Source organism: Biomphalaria glabrata, chromosome 3 (genome assembly GCF_947242115.1).
Source record: "Biomphalaria glabrata chromosome 3, xgBioGlab47.1, whole genome shotgun sequence".
In the NCBI taxonomy this organism is placed as follows: Eukaryota; Metazoa; Mollusca; class Gastropoda; family Planorbidae; genus Biomphalaria; species Biomphalaria glabrata.
Window position 1 is genome coordinate 33,168,371 of NC_074713.1, and position 18,027 is coordinate 33,186,397.

The 18,027-nt window shown below is 34.9% G+C and overlaps 1 protein-coding gene across 5 annotated transcripts in view; it reads right to left on the reverse strand.

Moving 5' to 3' along the window:
* LOC106070474 (cleavage and polyadenylation specificity factor subunit 2-like) overlaps positions 1 to 18,027 on the reverse strand; it is a 193,342-nt gene that overhangs the window by 168,561 nt on the left and 6,754 nt on the right. For 3 of the 5 annotated variants that reach the window (XM_056024603.1, XM_056024602.1, XM_056024599.1), the window contains exons 1-9: positions 16,080 to 16,229; positions 9,363 to 9,591; positions 7,842 to 8,001; positions 7,377 to 7,482; positions 7,060 to 7,189; positions 5,263 to 5,378; positions 5,030 to 5,118; positions 4,723 to 4,821; positions 2,750 to 2,872 (exon numbers count right to left, since the gene is read on the reverse strand). In XM_056024603.1, the coding sequence (XP_055880578.1) occupies positions 2,750 to 2,872; positions 4,723 to 4,821; positions 5,030 to 5,118; positions 5,263 to 5,378; positions 7,060 to 7,189; positions 7,377 to 7,482; positions 7,842 to 8,001; positions 9,363 to 9,511 (972 nt within the window). In that variant the 5' untranslated portion in view covers positions 9,512 to 9,591; positions 16,080 to 16,229. Of the gene's footprint in view, positions 1 to 2,749; positions 2,873 to 4,722; positions 4,822 to 5,029; positions 5,119 to 5,262; positions 5,379 to 7,059; positions 7,190 to 7,376; positions 7,483 to 7,841; positions 8,002 to 9,362; positions 9,592 to 10,398; positions 10,419 to 16,079; positions 16,230 to 18,027 lie in introns of those variants that run through there. The other 2 variants (XM_056024601.1, XM_056024600.1) reach the window with 2 other exon arrangements.

Sequence of the window (18,027 nt, forward strand, 5' to 3'; positions counted from 1 at the left end):
CCTAAAACTTGCTGGAAAAACAAAACATCCATTTCAAGTGTCAATATTTCCTAGCTGTCTAGGCACACACCCAGATATACACACACAGACACAAGGATAGACATCATGGGGACAAATGTATCTATTTTAAATTCAGTGCTTATTAAATTATACAAGAAGTTAGAAGAACTAAATTATACAAGAAGTTAAAAGAACTGAATTATAGAAGACGCTAAAGAACTAAATTATGCAAGAAGTTAAAGTACTTAATTATACAAAAAGCATGGAAGTAGCCATTATCTGGGAGGGGGGGGGATTTTTCTGGTATTTCAAACAAACAAAAAATTCATATTCTAAGGTATCTATAGTGCATTATCCTGCTATTAAAAAATTTTAGCTTAAAAAACCAAATCTGCTAATCACTGCACTTTATTAATGGAGTCCAACGACTGGTAGAAATTAGTAACCCCTATGACTATAATCATGGAATTTGGTGACTGTAGTTTGCTTTAGATTTTTTATGGAAGAGGGAAGTTTTATCGTCAAACCATCTGATGGGGGGGGGGGAGTTAAACTAAAAAATCTCTAGATGTTTTTTTTTAAATACTCAAAACCCCCTAATCTACACTCATAGAATTTGGTGACATTAGTTTGCTTTAAAATAATATTGAAGGTGGGTTTTAACCTCAAAACTCTCTATAGGGGGGTTTAAAGCCTTAAAGCCTTCTGGAAAGGTGGGGGTTAAACTCAAAACCCCCCTTGGCTACGCTAATAGAATTTAATAACTGTAGTTTGCTTTAATTTTATATTGAAGAGGTGGTTTTAAGCTTCAAACCCAACTAGAGGGGGGTTTTAAACTCAAAACCTTTCTGGGCTACTCTCATAGAATCTGGTGAACATTGTATGCTTTAGTCTTATATTTAAGAGGGGGTTTTATAGTAGGAAAAAATTTTGGAGGTGGTTTTAAACTCAAATTCTCCCTTGGTTACGCTCAATGAATTTTGTGACTGCCTTTTGCATTATTTTTTGTTTTCAATAGAAGAGGGGGGTTTAACCTTAAACCCACCTAGAGGGGGATTTTGACACCCCCTCCTACTGGGCTATGCACATGATAAGATGTTGAAGAACGAAATTATACAAGAAGTTAAAGAACTAAATTAAACAAAAAGTTTAAAAATTGAATTAAACAAGAAGTTAAAGAACTAAATTACACAAGAAGTTAAAGAACTAAATTACACAAGAAGTTAAAGAACTAAATTACACAAGAGGTTGGAAGAACTAAATTAAACAACAAGTTAGAAGAATGAAATTATATTATACAAGAAGTTAAAGAACTGAATTAAACAAGAAGTTAAAGAACTAAATTACACAAGAGGTTGGAAGAACTAAATTATAAAAGAACTGAATTAAACAACAAGTTAGAAGAATGAAATTATATTATACAAGAAGTTAAAGAACTGAATTAAACAAGAACTAAATTACACAAGAGGTTAGAAGAACTAAATTATAAAAGAACTAAAGAACTGAATTATACAAGAAGTTAAAGAACTATATAGTATTGTTCCTTGTCCATTGACATAGTTGACTGCCATGCAGTCACAAATAAAATGAACTCAATCACTCCACCAATACATGCTCATGTCCTAGCAAGTTCTGATTGTCCACAAATGTTCAAGCAAGTCAAGATTGTCCAGAAATATCCTAGCAAGTCCTGATTGTCCACAAAAGTTCAAGCAAGTCAAGATTGTCCAGAAATGTCCTAGCAAGTTCTGATTGTCACAATGTCTTTGAAGGTCCTTATTGTTCACAACTTCCACCCACTGAAAAGGATGTTTTCATAATGCTATGGCTTTAATTCAAAACACAGAAATGGAAAAGTGGTTTGAGTGCTGGGACAAGTCCCAAAAAGCCCGTAGAGTCTGGGAGCGCATGAGGCACCCTGACCGCACTTCCCTGTGGTGGAGGCTGTCCAGGCCTGAGCAAGCTATTATATCACAGTACAGGACAGGCCATTGTCCTGTTGGCTCATATTTCTCACGGCTATGGCCAAATTTGGATTCATAGTGCCCCTGCTGTGGGGAAGAAGAGGAAACCGTGCCTCATATTCTGTATGACTGCCCCAGACATACTGATCTCCGTCTCGACACGTCTGGGAAACCAAAAATTCTCGACCTGTAAGGCAACATTTATGCACTACGCAAGACAGCAGGGTTTCTGTCCAGGGCTTTTGCAAGAGAGGATTTGAGCCTCTCAAGCCCTCACTCAAATGGAGTTAGATGATGATGATTGTTCACAAATGTCCTAGCAAGTCCTAATCTCCTAGCTAGTCCTAATCTCCTAGCAAGTCCTAATCACCCACAAAGTTTGAAGTAAAATAGACATTCCTAGCTTGAAGCCAAATAACGTGAATAAAATGTGTTTTATTTTTTATAATATCTTTGATATACATTAATACCTTATAGATACTGTAGATGATTTATAAAGGATATAAAAATAAATTACATAATCATGCAAAAGAAAAAGACGTAAGCACAGATATTTGTGTATCTATAAGCAAGAAAATAAAAAATGTATGTTTTTTTTTTCAAATAAAAAAGAACTTAGGACAAGACATATTTTGATCAAGGTATCTCTAAATCTGGCCTTCATGATAAAGATGTATGATGATACAAGTAATCATGGGATATCCAAAGTATGAAATAGTTCAAGCCTACTCTCTGTGTCAATGACTTGCAAACACCAGGTCAATTAGAAGAAAGTGAAATCTTACCTTGGGCTCAGGGACTCGAGCAAGCTCAGCCAGGTTGTGACATAGGCGGACATGTTTCAACTGGAATGGATTGTTTCTGTGATCTTCAAAAGACCTCATCACTTTATCACTCATCCATTCAACCTGCATAGAGTTATTGCATTAGGTCACATATGGACATTATTACTTATTAGGTCATGCCGGGTCATTGTTATATCATTAGGTCATGAGTTTAAGTTCGCTTAGTGCGTTATTGCTAGGCGGTGTTGTCGGCGCAGTCCCTTATTTTCATCTCATTTAATTCACTACTTTCTCTCATTTAAAAACTTGGTCCCTGGTGCTCCTGTTCATTTATGTTTAAGATATGTATGTATCACATTTGTTTCAGCACCTAGCTTCAACTCTATGTAAAAGTACATTTGATATCAACATGCTAAAATCTTTCAAACCTTTGACCCCCCTTCTTTTTTTTTGGGCCTAATGTTTGAATGATCTCGTTATTTGTTGTTAATCTCCTCTATGTGTTAAATTTTAGTATCTTTAGAAGATTGGGATTTTTAATTCATGAGCGCATCCAGAGCATCCATCATTGAACTAATTACATGATACATACATTAACAGTTGGTCAAATTCACCGATCCTATCTACATCATGTGCCACACAAAGTCTCAAAGGAAAACTTAATTTATTGATAGAGTAACTTTAATTATGCTTCATATTCACTGTCATTGATTGTACTTCACATTCACTGTCATTGATTGTACTTCACATTCTGTCTGTCATTGATTGTACTTCACATAAACTGTCATTGATTGTACATCACATTCTGTCTGTCATTGATTGTACTTCACATTCTGTCTGTCATTGATTGTACATCACATTATGTCTGTCATTGATTGTACTTCACATTCTGTCTGTCATTGAGTGTACATCACATTCTGTCTGTCATTGATTGTACTTCACATTCTGTCTGTCATTGATTGTACATCACATTCTGTCTGTCATTGATTGTACTTCACATTCTGTCTGTCATTGATTGTACTTCACATTCTGTCTGTCATTGATTGTACATCACATTCTGTCTGTCATTGATTGTACTTCACATTCTGTCTGTCATTGATTGTACATCACATCAACTTCATTGTGTGAGATTAGAACGTAGGTATGACTGTGTAAAGTGGGGTGTTGCTGTCTATATATTTCTTTTTTTTAATGGCGCCAGAGTGATAGGTCAATTTTGTTTTTGTGACAACTGAGCCAGATCTTTCATTAATAACTATTTTGTAGTGAGACTGAAGGACAACATGTATTGAAGTAAAATAAAAGTTATTTGTTGAACTCAATACTTAGTTACTTGCACACATAGAGCTTCTTATTGTTGACATTGCTTAATGAGTCTCTTGAATGATTCCCCTTGACTAAGGGAGTGAATGTTGAAATGTTATGTGTCGTGTGTTAACAAAGTGTGTAAATAAATGCACTCAGGAATCTGGTACTAGAGTGTTGGCGTTGTTTATGTTTATGATTCTCTTGGATTATGAAAATATTCTGAGACACATAAGAAAATTGAGCAATTTATCTTATAATTGTTTAGAGAGACTGCCACTGGATGACTATTGCCTACAGTCTACATGCCTGCTGTTACTTTGTTTGTAGATTAATTGAAGACATGTATATGTTCCATTTTCAAATATTATAATGCTTGAAAATAGATTGTGGAAATTTTTATAGCAAATAAATCATTTTTTTTGTTACTAGTTTTAAAAACTAGAAATAATTTCATCCTCCAAGGAAATTTTAATGTCTTTGGGTCACGGACTTAAAATCTGACAAGCTATAGCCCAGTGCTGAAGAAAATTTAGCTAATATGTTCAATAGCTCAATAAAGTAAAGACACTAAGTCACATCATTGTTAGCATTGCAGGAAATAAAAAGCTAAGCTTAGTAAACTAAAAAACAAGCCTGAGATTTTGCCAACAGAAAAGCAACCCTACCTGGGACTTAGCAAACTCCACTACATTGAAGCTGACATTATTAAGTAATGCCAAGGAATAAGCTGTTAGTCCAGACTCAGAACTTCGCCACATTTGATCCTAGTGGAATGCATTACATTTGGATTATGAACACTCATGAAAAAATGAAACAGCTTTTTTACGTCTCACTTATTTAATACTAATTCTAATAACAAAAGTAATTATTTTAAATCTTAAATATCAAAGGAAGATTTATTAAAGATAGTTGTTTTTAAAAATTTGATTTGATTTTAAAACTCTAGCTAAACATGAAGGCGAAACAACTCACCATTAGCTGTGCCAGCTCCAACATTCTCCCAGCTGTATCCACAGCTACAAGCACATTCCCATCATTCCTCATTGTCTGAAGGATAGTTGCTAAGACAAAAAGTAGAGCAATGAGCATTTCACTCTTAGAGTTTAGGTCAACAATGGCAATGAATTACAATTGTAAGCTATATAGTTAGGTATAATTAATGTTCTTCTCAGATTGGTCATTGTAAAAGATGTAGTAGAACTTACTCATGAGCTGCTCATCTCTCTGTCTGCGACTTGGTTGGTTGTACAGAGCATTCAATGTATCTGTGATAAGAAGTGATGGTCTTGAGATCTGATCCAGCTGACATCCATTTAAATGTCTGCACAGAAAAAAAAACATTTTAATCAACAGAATGGAGTCTAATAACAATAAAGGAAAAATTAGTTAACTGCCAGACTTTAAACTCTTTCAGTGCTGCATTATTCTCTGGAAGTTACTCTGTCGGCACAGGCAAGTGCGGTGTCACTCTCAGTAACTAAATACATATATTCTTTTCACTATCTTTCTAATTTTAAACTTTTAATTTTTTTCAGATGTAAGAGTGATTATTCTTTGTTTTGATGGTTTAGTGGATGTTAGATGATGTTTTTATAGAAGAAAAAAAAAGCATTTTTGATGGTTCTGTTTATTTTACAGGACTCCTAATAACTGAAGAATACAATAACTTAGTGCATTTCTTCATCTTTTATTCAATTGAAAGTGACAAAAATATGCTTTCTTTTGCCATTTTTAATATTTATGGATTAAATGTATAATTAAAAAACAAAGCTTATATTAAGTGTAGTTGTATCAATTAGTTCTTCTTCTTCTAGCCAGCTTTTTGCTGCTGAGCTGTCAGCTCTTTTGACTGTGCCAAGGAAAAAATAGTGTGATGTTTTCTTCAGTTATTCAGCACTTCCGTACAGGGTGTTGGTTATGTTGGGCTGGAGTGGTAGTAGGGTCTGCCTAAGGTGGATTAGGAAGAGGATTTCAAAAAGGATTAGGTTTACAGTTTCATAAGGGTGGGTGCAGTGTCTACAAAGGGGAAGTTTTGTGGGATTTATTTTATTGAGATGCTAATTTAACAGAGGTGTGTGTCCTGCCCTTTGTTGGAAGATTGTAGATTGTTCTTTGCGGGGGAGGAAGTTAATACTGTCCAGTTTGTTAGGCATAGTCATTTCTTTGTACATGGCTCTGCCTGTGTTTCCTGATGCCCATTGGTTGATCAATTCAATTAGTTAAGATCTAGATAGATCTAGACAAACAGTAATAAATCTGTGTAATTAGAAATATTTTTACCAATTGTTTTTGTTTAGAGCAATTTCATGTTTTTAGCTATCCCTTGTCTGGACCAGTTTGGAAGGAGGGAGGATGTTACTGTGTTTGCTTTTTAAAAGTATTTATATTAAAAAAAGATGAATGACCTGAATTCAAACTCAAGAGCTCAAGCCTAATCAAGCCAACATACTAACCACTGTGCCAACGAATAGTTTATGAAAACAGAAGGTTTTATAGTTATCTATTATTAGTTTCAAACTTTTCTCTTGAAAAAGTATACAGGAGACTAATTCAACTTATACCACCTTATTAGTCAAATACAATATCTTTCCTTTGCTTGAGGTTACAAATAAAATAATTAATTACTAATGGTTAACTAATTGTTATTTTTGTTTATTGATTCTTGTGTTGTCAGGTAAAAGAAATAATTGTGCGAAATTTCAGCTTGATCTGAGATTGGGTCTGGGGAAAATAACATATACAAACATTTTTATCATACAGACAGAGAGAGTTGATATAAGCTTTGTAAAAAATTAATAAAAACAAATTGTCTTAAATATTATATTTTATTTATTCAATGGTTTTAGCCTATTATTACCTCTACATGAAACTATATAAAATGTTAGATGATTAAATATGTCATCATGTTTGGGTTGTTGTTGTTTGTTAAATTGTATACTTAAATGTGAAGCTTGGAGCTGAATTCAATGAATAAGGAATTAATCTGTGTCTGTTTTGAATACCTTTCTTTCTTATGATTGTAATCCACAGCATAGACTATCTCCTCCTCTCCATCTTTTACAATCTTCCAGATAGTTCCACCAATCATGTGACCAGCAGGAAGTGGTGTGATCTGAAGGCCATGACCTTTACCTGTAAGATACAAAATACAAGTTACAACATTTTCAATTTTTTACTTCAACAGTAAATAAGCAATAGAATAGGCAAATATATATTCATAATGTGTATCTGATCTGTACCTACATACATGAAGAGTATGCAACATAATGTATAGATATCAAAGTAAGAAAACTAAAAATAAATTCGCATTAAAGCAAACCTTTAAGTGTAATAGTCTGTGAGTATTCCAACTGGAGGATTTTATCAAAGGCTACATCAACATCATCCAATGTAAACTTGTCAAAGTCCTGACTGTTATGTCGAGACTGAAAATGTTCAAACCAAACAGGTCTCACATTTTAATTATTAAAATAATAATTAAAATTACAATTAACTGAGCGGAGTTCTTTGCTTGTTGTTTTATCTTGTTTTTGTTTTTACATATTTTTATAACAATCATTTAATTATGAAATTGTGTGTTGATTTCTATTGTCATAATGATGTTTATTTAGCTGTATGCTTCAAGATTTAATTAATAGGAGGAGGATGCATATTGAAACCACTGCCTTTAATTGTGAAAGGTTATCAATACTTTAGTCAAATTCAATTTCATCTTTAGAAAATGAACAATAAAATGAAAGTAGAACCATAAGTAGACAAAACTATTGAAAGATGATGTGTTTACCTGATAGAGGTCATACATAAACATCTGGCCCATTTTATACACTGGCACAGTGGCGTAGATTGGACAATTGAGATGACCTTTGCCAACCAGGTAAGGGAGAGCACCAAGGTGAAGGTGATCTGGGTATGTCAGTAAGACTGCATCAACTTGATGAGTAACTCTGCGAACAGTTCAATAATATATAGTAGTTGAAAGTAAGAGGAGCTAACAGATGTTGACAGTAAGAGGACATAAGAGTTGTTGACAGTAAGAGACATAACAGTTGTTGACAGTAAGAGGACATAACAGTTACTGACAGTAAGAGGACATAACAGTTGTTGACAGTAAGAGGACATAACAGTTGTTGACAGTAAGAAGACATAACAGTTATTGACAGTAAGAAGACATAACAGTTGTTGACAGTAAGAAGACATAACAGTTGTTGACAGTAAGAAGACTTAACAGTTGTTGACAGTTAGAAAACATAACAGTTGTTGACATAAAGAGGACATAACAGTTGTTGACATAAAGAGGACATAACAGATGTTGACATAAAGAGGACATAACAGATGTTGACATAAAGAGGACATAACAGATGTTGACATAAAGAGGACATAACAGTTTTTGACAGTAAGAGGACATAACAGTTACTGACAGTAAGAGGACATAACAGTTGTTGACAGTAAGAGGACATAACAGTTATTGACAGTAAGAAGACATAACAGTTGTTGACAGTAAGAAGACATAACAGTTGTTGACAGTAAGAAGACATAACAGTTGTTGACAGTTAGAAAACATAACAGTTGTTGACATAAAGAGGACATAACAGTTGTTGACATAATGAGGACATAACAGATGTTGACATAAAGAGGACATAACAGTTTTTGACAGTAAGAGGACATAGCTGTTGACAGTAAGAAGACATAACAGATGTTGACATAAAGAGGACATAACAGATGTTGACATAAAGAGGACATAACAGATGTTGACATAAAGAGGACATAACAGATGTTGACATAAAGAGGACATAACAGATGTTGACATAAAGAGGACATAATAGATGTTGACATAAAGAGGACATAACAGATGTTGACATAAAGAGGAGATAACAGTTGTTGACACTTACAGGTGATTGCAGTTTATATAAATTACAGACAAACAATATTTTAGACAACCCATTCTGTCACAAACATGTTTACAGTGAGTTGAATTATAGTTTTATTCATTAGACTCACTTTTTGAGAGGGAGGGGAGGATTGATTTTACTGTTTGAGAATTGTGTTTTGTTCAATTATGTTGGTCTCAACTGTTTTCAATTGTTAGTGTTCCTTCTCACTGCTATGTTTAGACTATTAGATTTGTAAGAACTTTCTAGAGGTTTTCATTTCTAACCATTTTTAAATACATACATTTTAAGTAATATTTATTGTTAGTTACATTGCTATTAAGCTATCAAGTATTTTACTAACAACAATATATAGTAGAAACTATTTCTCTTCCTTGAGACAGTGAAAGAAAGTCAGTTTCTAGCTTCTACTCTACCTGCATAAATCTTTCACAAAGTCCATGCTAAAATCTTCATCCCAACCACAATCCAAGAGAAATCTAAAGTCATCCACTTGCAGCATGTAGCAAGGAGGGGATTCATCTCTTGCACCAGAAAGTGCATGAACTTTTATGATGGATGTCATTGTACTTTTTCAATTGTAGACTATCATGAGCTGAAAACTTCAAGAGGTCTTGGTTGTGTATGGACAGGTATTCCTGAAAACTGTACACAATAATAAACTTAAATATAAATTAGTAAGGTACATATGATAAAAACCAATAAATAAATGCAACCTTCAAACTCAGTACAACATGTACTGGAATCTGGATGCTTGGATACTTGGGGAAAAAAAAAAAAGGTATATCTAGAAAATTTATTTCATGAAAATTAAAAGGAAATTGTATAAGCTCTAAGATTTATATGTTGTTGAAGGTAGGCCAACCTTGATCTAAGAATGTAGATCTAGATCTAGACTTATCGATCTAGATCATACTAGATCTAGAACGTAGAGAATCGTAATGTAATGTCTAGCTAGACTCTATAGGGTTGTAGTCTAGAGACTCTAGATCTATTCCTGTATAAATTAATAAGTAAGATTTATATAGATCTAGATCCATAACAATGTGTTTTGAATTGATAGCAACTTCAATCTTTTTTTTATTATTGAAATGAATACGGAATCAGGGATTCTTTTTTTTTTTTGCATTTGACTTTTATTAAGCTCCAAAATAATTAATTTCTACTAATGAACTATGAGCTTCAGGTAGATGGACTCATCACGCTAAGTAAGGCAATTCATCTGTGGTATAAAATTTCAGGAAACAACCTCAAGAAAAAATCAGAAGTGAAGGGCCTTAGGTGTTGGAATTATTAATTATGATAATTATGATATTTCCACTGACAGCTTCTGCAAAGCATTCCTTTGGATCATATCAGCAAGGTAGAAAGAGGGATTATGATGCATGGCACCACTACAAGGTGGACACAATTTGTCACCAATGAATCTACAATAAAAAAATGTCCTTGTACCTTAGCAAACTGATAACTCCATATGTCCTTCAGAGAGCCTTGCCTTGGTCTCAATGCTTCTAGTAATGCCACGTTTCTCCCTCAAAAGTTTATGGTTTGCACAAAGCAAAGATTTGACACTCCCTCCCCATATAACTGACTTCACTACATTCAAAAAGAAGATTAAAACCTCCAAAACTTTGTTAGATTTGTTAGTCATGTTAGCTCTCATATTTATCCCAGCAGTTTGAGCCTTGAGCACATTATTGTTTGTTAACAGCACACTATTAACTCAATTACTATTATATTATCATTATGGACCACCCATGATCCCTTAATCTAAGGCCAAGGAAAGCACTCCACAAAGGAAACTCTGGCACTGCTGTAAAGCGGCTAAAACAAACAAAAAACGACAATGATTCATCTCGGCACATCCAGTTGATTTTCTTTCAAGACAGAAGAGCCATATATAGTCCAATACATAAAGTCAAGTGAATCTGATTGAATAGTAGGTCTAAATTGTTATAAATGTGAAGACTACTAATGACAAAAGAAGCCTCTGTTTAATTTGTTAAATTCACTGATGATTCTGGCATTGTCTGTCTATTTAAATTAAAAATACATTACATTGTATTGTTTAGTGACAGTCTCAGAGTATTAGACTGTAGACATAGACTAAGATAGACCAGTAATTTGAATAATCCAATAATTAGTAATGGCTAATAAATACTTTACTAGACTAGTATTAGTAGTTGTACTACTGCAGAGTACTATATTAGATATATATATATTTTATAATATATACATATATATATATATATATATATACTGTGACAGGTTGGGGAAAGTGACGTGTGTTTGGCGCGTTTAATGTCTAGGGGATGATTATTTTTAAAGTTATCACACACCAACCCGTCAGCATATAAATCGGGAGCAGGCACGCAACGAGACAAGCAATGAAAGAAAGATACAAAGTTAAAAATGATTGAATATTTATTTACATAAATATTTACATATAAGAATAAAAAGGGGGAGGGTTTGCATCTATCTCTAATTGATACTAATTTAGATCACCACTCTTGCACTTAATAAGAGAGTATGTCACTTTGTCTTCTGAACTTAGCTGGTTGTCCTGTTGATGTCGCAGCTGGCTGTGTCCTGGCTTGAGGTTCTGCAGCTGGGGGTGGCGCTCTAGGGGATAGAGGGAGGCAGGTGATATAGTCCTTGTGGAGTCTCAATCCAAAGTTCTAATATTTGTAGTGGGCACAGTAGGGCGGGTGGCCGGCTACCGTGGGCACAAGGTTACTGCGGGCAGAGCTGATCTGCCGTGGGCAGCGTAATGAGCAGGATACGTCCAGTGAGTTGCAGAGGGTTTAGCATAGCTATGACGTCTCGCACAGATCTGAGTCTATAGGGACGTCGCACCTAATAAGTTGACAGGTGGGCTGTCGAATAGGCGGGCAAGGCCGATAGCGCCAAGTAGTAGAGTTGAGTAGATCCACATAGGCAGTAGACGATACTCAATAGTAAGTGGGCAAGTGATCCGATAAATAGGCAAGTGCAGTGCTGAATAGCACTAAGCACAAAGGCAGTAAGTGATTCTCAATAGCAAATAGGCAGACACCTGAGGGAGGCTGCGGATAAATAAAGACAAGTTAGGACATGTCTCTCGTGCATCTTATCGATGCCCTCGCCTGAGGTGCATTCGTCAGATTGGTAAAATTGCTTTAGATCACAATGGGGAGATACTGACAAATGGGATAGATTAAAAAATAGATGGCTGATAGTAGCAATATAAAAATGTACATAAAAGGGAAAATAATAATATAAAAATGTACATATGAGGGGAAATAATAATCTCAAATAATCAACACAAGTTGGAAGAGAAAAAAAAGGGGGGGGGGAATGGGCGGTGGTCAGCGACCATGACGGTTTGTTTACATACGACCGTCTGCCGAGAACAATGGAGCGCGCTTGAATGGAGAGGGTGTCCGTTCAAGGGGCGCAACTTTCGTTAGAGTAAAATGAGTAAAGGGGAGATAATTCATATATCTTCTCTTCTAAACGCAGTATCAGTGCGCTAGTAAAATTATCAAGGCGGACAGCCGAGATAAAGGAAATAAAATAAGATGTACAAATATATACATGGTTGCATCAACGATCAACTGAGCAACGCAGCATTAATAGATTAATGCAATACTTAAATACATACATAGGACATGTTTATGTTTTCTACTTACGACAGTGAGAAATACACAATGCACTAATTAAATATAAATGAAGTCTAGGCCGGGCTGTCTTAGTGTCTTGAGTAGAGTAGAAATAAATGATAATATCTAGTGAGGAATATTCATAAAGTAATTAAGATGGAACTTGTGATTAAGTTCGGCTTACCACCAGGTATTCCTCTAGGAGTAAGAACAAATGAAGTAGTCCAGACTCGAATGACAGTGATAGAGAAATAAAAGGGTCTGGCTTGATTTAATTTACTTTATATATAGGCCTGGAGAACGTGGGCGGAAATGGGAAATGTCCTAGGCTAAGAATTATCTCACACATGGGTGAATCCAACAAGAGTCACACCTTGGAGCGTCGAGAGGCGTTTTGAATAGAGTAATCTCCCAGATCAAAGAGAGACGTGGGAGAAGGGAAGAGTGACTTGCATTCCACACAAGGTGGTGTCATCTGTGACCATCATTCAGACATCCGGTGGGTAAGATCAAAGAGACTGTGTTTATCTTTCCCCGATCAAGATGAGATAAGTCGAAAGACGCGGCCTAGCTATCTCCAATATGGTCAACTAAGTCTAGCCTGGAGAGGAAAAGGTGGTGCGGGTGAAGAAATTAGGGGTAGGATAGGGAAATAACTAAAATAAAATAAATAAACAATGAATAATAACAATTAATGCTGTGATAAGTATGAGTGACTCTGACAGCAAGCTTTTGACTTGTCACATATACAAATAGTCAAATAGAATAGAATTCCTGAATTCGCTCTAGTCAATATACTATTACCTATATATAAAAAATAAATAATAAAGGCTATGGCTAATTAATAGTCAATATTTAAAATTATAAATATACATTAATAGATCTAGAATCTAGTAGGAGTACTACTAGAGTACTACTAGATTAGATCTACTTTAGACAGAGACTCTACTCTGAGTATGAAGTATGATTCTTATCTCTTAGTAGTAGCCGCTAACCAAATCTAACTCTAGCAAAATGCAAGAGTCTCACTCTCACTATTCTCAATCTAGATTCTAGTCTACTAGACTCTAGTCTAGAGTCTAGACTAAGACTGTGAGTGTGACTGAGTTAGACTTAGTAACTTCTAAAGATGTCTAGAGACTATTTATTAAGTATAGATTTAGATCTAGATCTAGATTATTCTAGATATATAAACTATATTAGATCTACTCAAGACACTAAGACAGCCCGGCCTAGACTCTAGTCTAGACTCTCTAGTGGACTCTAGCCACTCTAGGTCTAGAGTCTAGAACTCTGAGTATAGAAGGTACTTTGACATCCTTACTCTACTGACCTATAAACTGCTAGACTAGCTGCTATATTTATATAGTCTTGAAACAGCATGGCTAGACTTCCAAACCCATAGTGTTAGTTGATTGATTGTTGTTTTTACATTTTTTTTAAACCCTTACCACTTGTGCTAATCTTAAAGGAGCATTCCCAAGCTTTTGAATGATACCACATTGTCAACATTGTCGTGTTTATTTAGAAAATTTACAGTAAAGTCATACATAGGTAAGAATGATTTTGCATTTAATATCATTTTTTAGCAAGCTTGGTATTTTTTTTTTTAATTTAGACCTAGATTTATGCTTAAAGTTTGTTATTTCATTATTTTTTTTAAATGAAATTTTGTCCTCCAAATTTAAAAAAAAAACGTCCCCTAACATGTTACGAATGATGCCAAATTAGTCTATTTTTCTAAATGGGTAAGTGGAAAAAGTATAACTATCATAACAAACTATGACTATAGACTATAGTATTAAAATCAATGTTTCTATTATAGAGTAGTGTTAGAAATCTTTTTTTTTTCTATACTTAGGTACACAAAACATAAAAGGAAATCAGCTTATTGAGGCAAGTTTGGGCCCATCCTGACGATGTTAAATGAAGTCCCTCCATGATGCAGCGACATGTGGTGCCAGACATAGTAATTGTTGTTGATAATATGAAGTATAAATGAGTTATGCATTGTTTAACAGCTTATCTTTGATCAACCTAGTGGAGCGAATGCTATCAAGGTGTTATTTACATTATTTTTTTTTTATAAATTTTATAAAGCTGAGGAAGTTTCTACCAAACAGCATTTTAGAAAAAGGATCGAAATCAATTTTCAAACAATTGAATTAGCTGTGAATCAATGTTAGCTGCATGTGAGGTGAAATAATCAAATTTAAAACCATATAATGGGGTAGATGTGTTCCAAATTTAAAGCTTCTAACTATTACGGTTATAAAGTTATGATGAAATAAAGTGACAAAAATACATTTGTTTCGATCACAGTTTTTTGGACATCTATATAGACACTATAGTCCATTTTTCTACACATAAAACGACATCATAACTTTGCTCCTAGAGTAAAGTGCGAAGTTCGAGCGCATTAAGCCCGCTGGCAGCAATTTTCAAGTTTGGATTTTTATAGCACCGTAATGGTCTAATCTATGAAAAAACTGATGGTATCTCTGAATTCCTCATCCTTTTTTCTATAAAAATAGATTGGATTTAATGTATCACTAGGCTTGGTTAAAATTAAATATGAAGTCAAAGAGGTGTAGGGTAAGTATCGCCAAGCGTACTTTACCTAGAGCGGATTTTTCCCCAGTTAGTAAGCTCGATCGGGTTGATGGAAGGTTCGAACAGATCAAAGAAAATATATCTAAAAACATGTTTTAATATTTAATTTTCACTATAAAGTCATTTTCTTTTTACTCCAGCGCAAGAACACCATCCATTGCACCATTTCCCACCCTCCACAACTTCAAATAGTCTCTTTAAGCTGATGAGCAATCAGACTTAAAAATAGCCTTAAGCCCATTACCCATTTCCTTCACTACCGGGTAGTAAAAAAGAATAATTCCACACCTCCTGAGTTCGACCTCACCATGAACTTAGCCTTTACAAGGAAAAGGAAATAGTATGTGTCGGAAGTAAAGAAAAAAGGTGCATGCGCAGTAGCAATATAGTAGTAATTTGGTAAACATTCAAATAAAAAAGTTTTAGCAATAAAAAGTGAACTGTTCGAACCATTTGACAAATCGGGGCTGCTCAAACTTCCCACTTTACTCTCTATATTAGTATATAATAACATAGAAAGATAATTTTGGTATTGTAAACCTAGCAGCAAGCTCTACATAACTAGATAGTTTCTGTTGTTATATAATATATATTTATTTTGAATTTTTTGTCAAAGTACCTACTGTCACTACTGAGTAGAGTCACTAGACTATCACTAGAGTCTAGAGAAAGTACTGAGACTGAGTACAGTGAGTCTGAGTGAGTAGAGAGCTAAAAAAGTCTCTAGAAGAACTAAGAAGTAGAATAGTAACTCTAGTAGTATACTGCGAATACTCTAGTCAGACTATATTTAGATTTTAGGTCCATTAGAATAATTAAATCTAATCTAGATCTAGATGTGTCCCCTAATCTTTAAAAAAAAATGTTGAATGTTCGAACCTTTTTCTAGTTAGCGGCATACATCAACATACCCATTCTTTTGTGAAGAAAAATATGTAGACTCTATATCTGAATGCAGGAAGTACAAACTAATCGATTCTCGAACACAGACCTATATATTTCTATGTCTTTCCTCTCAAAAGTATGTAGGCTCATGGGCGTAGCCGGGGGGGGGGGTGCCTTCCGAAATGAAATCCCCCCTTTGGGAGGGGGTCGGAATTTAGTGACGGATTTTTTGCTTTGATTTTGTTTATTTTAGGTGAGATTTTAATACTAAACCAGAATTAGAGAAATACAGAAATGGGAATCAAATTGGAGCATGTCTTTCCACCCAGAAAAATGTCAGTTGTTAAGAGTAACAAAAAAACTAAAACAAATTAATTCCACTTATCTTATTCATGGCAAACCAGTAACACAGACTAATAACGCAAAATACCTAGGTGTTATAATAAATGAAAAACTGTCATGGAATCACTGGCGGATCCAGAACTTTGGAGTGGGGGGGGGGGATTTTTTTCCAAACCCTAACCCTAACGCCCAGTAAACCCTAACCCTATGCATAAACGTGCGTACAGCATATATATATATATATATATATATATATATATAATCGATATATGAGAATAAAATAAGACTGTTTCTCAATCTTCGGCGAAAAAAACAGAAAAAAAAACAGTCTTTCTCCTTCAAGCTTGGGGGTCTGGGAGAGCGCTGTAAGCTTCTTCAGTGGGGTTCGGGGCGAAGCCCCGACGCCCAAAAGCGTTTTCTTGCATTTTTCTCTGCAGAAACGCATTCTTCTGACATCTACAGCTCATTATTTATCAGTGGGGTTCGGGGCGAAGCCCCGACGCCAAAAGCGTTTTCTTGCATTTTTCACGGCTGAAACACATTCTCCTGACATCTATAGCTCATTACTTATTAGTGTTGTTCGGGGCGAAGCCCCGACGCCAAAAGCGTTTTCTTGCATTTTTCACCGCTGAAACGCATTTTTCTAACATCTATAGCTCATTATTTATTAGTGGGGTTCGGGGCGAAGCCCCGACGCCAAAATCGTTTTCTTGCATTTCTCACTGCAGAAACGCATTCTCGTGACATCTACAGCTCATTATTTACCAGTGGGATTCGGGGCGAAGCCCCGACGCCAAAAGCGTTTTCTTGCGTTTTTCAAGGCTGAAACGCATTCTTCTGACATCTACAGCTCATTATTTATTAGTGGGGTTCGGGGCGAATCCCCGACTCCAAAAGTGTTTTGTTGCATTCTTCACTGCAGAAACGCATTCTCCTGACATCTACAGCTTATTATTCATCAGTGAGGTTCGGGGCGAAGCCTCGACGCTAAAAGCGTTTTTTGGCATTCTTCACTGCAGTAACGCATTCTCCTGACCTACAGCTCATTATTCATTCTATTATAAAGGACCTTTTGAATAATGAGAAAAATATTCTAATATGAATTTATAGTCCCTTAATACATTGCAAATAAAACCGATTTGTTCTTTAAAAAGATTAGATACCCCACATATTTAGATTAAGGTTCTGAGGATAGCCGCCGAAAAAAAAATATTCGATTTATAATATTCAATAAAATTCTAGCTTAAATTGTGAGTTATAGTCCTAAATTTATTTAACTAGAAAAATATGAGATAGAGTAAAGGTTGGAAAAGTCGACTAGGAAAAGATTATCTGGCTTTTGAACTCATCTCAACCGTGACTGTTATATTGAAAAATTTCGTTTGAAAAAGTCTTTCTTAAAATAGTTATGATAAATTCATGTCAAATTACACAAACTCTGTCTGGAAAGTTGAAGGGCGGTAAAATGAAAACGATTAATTCTCGCTCCTTTTTATAATTTCTGCTATTGATGCATTTAGCATTAAAGAATAGGGGTTGGGCGACTCGATATACGAATTTTCTTTATAGCATATATAAATTATATTAGTTACAGATTTTT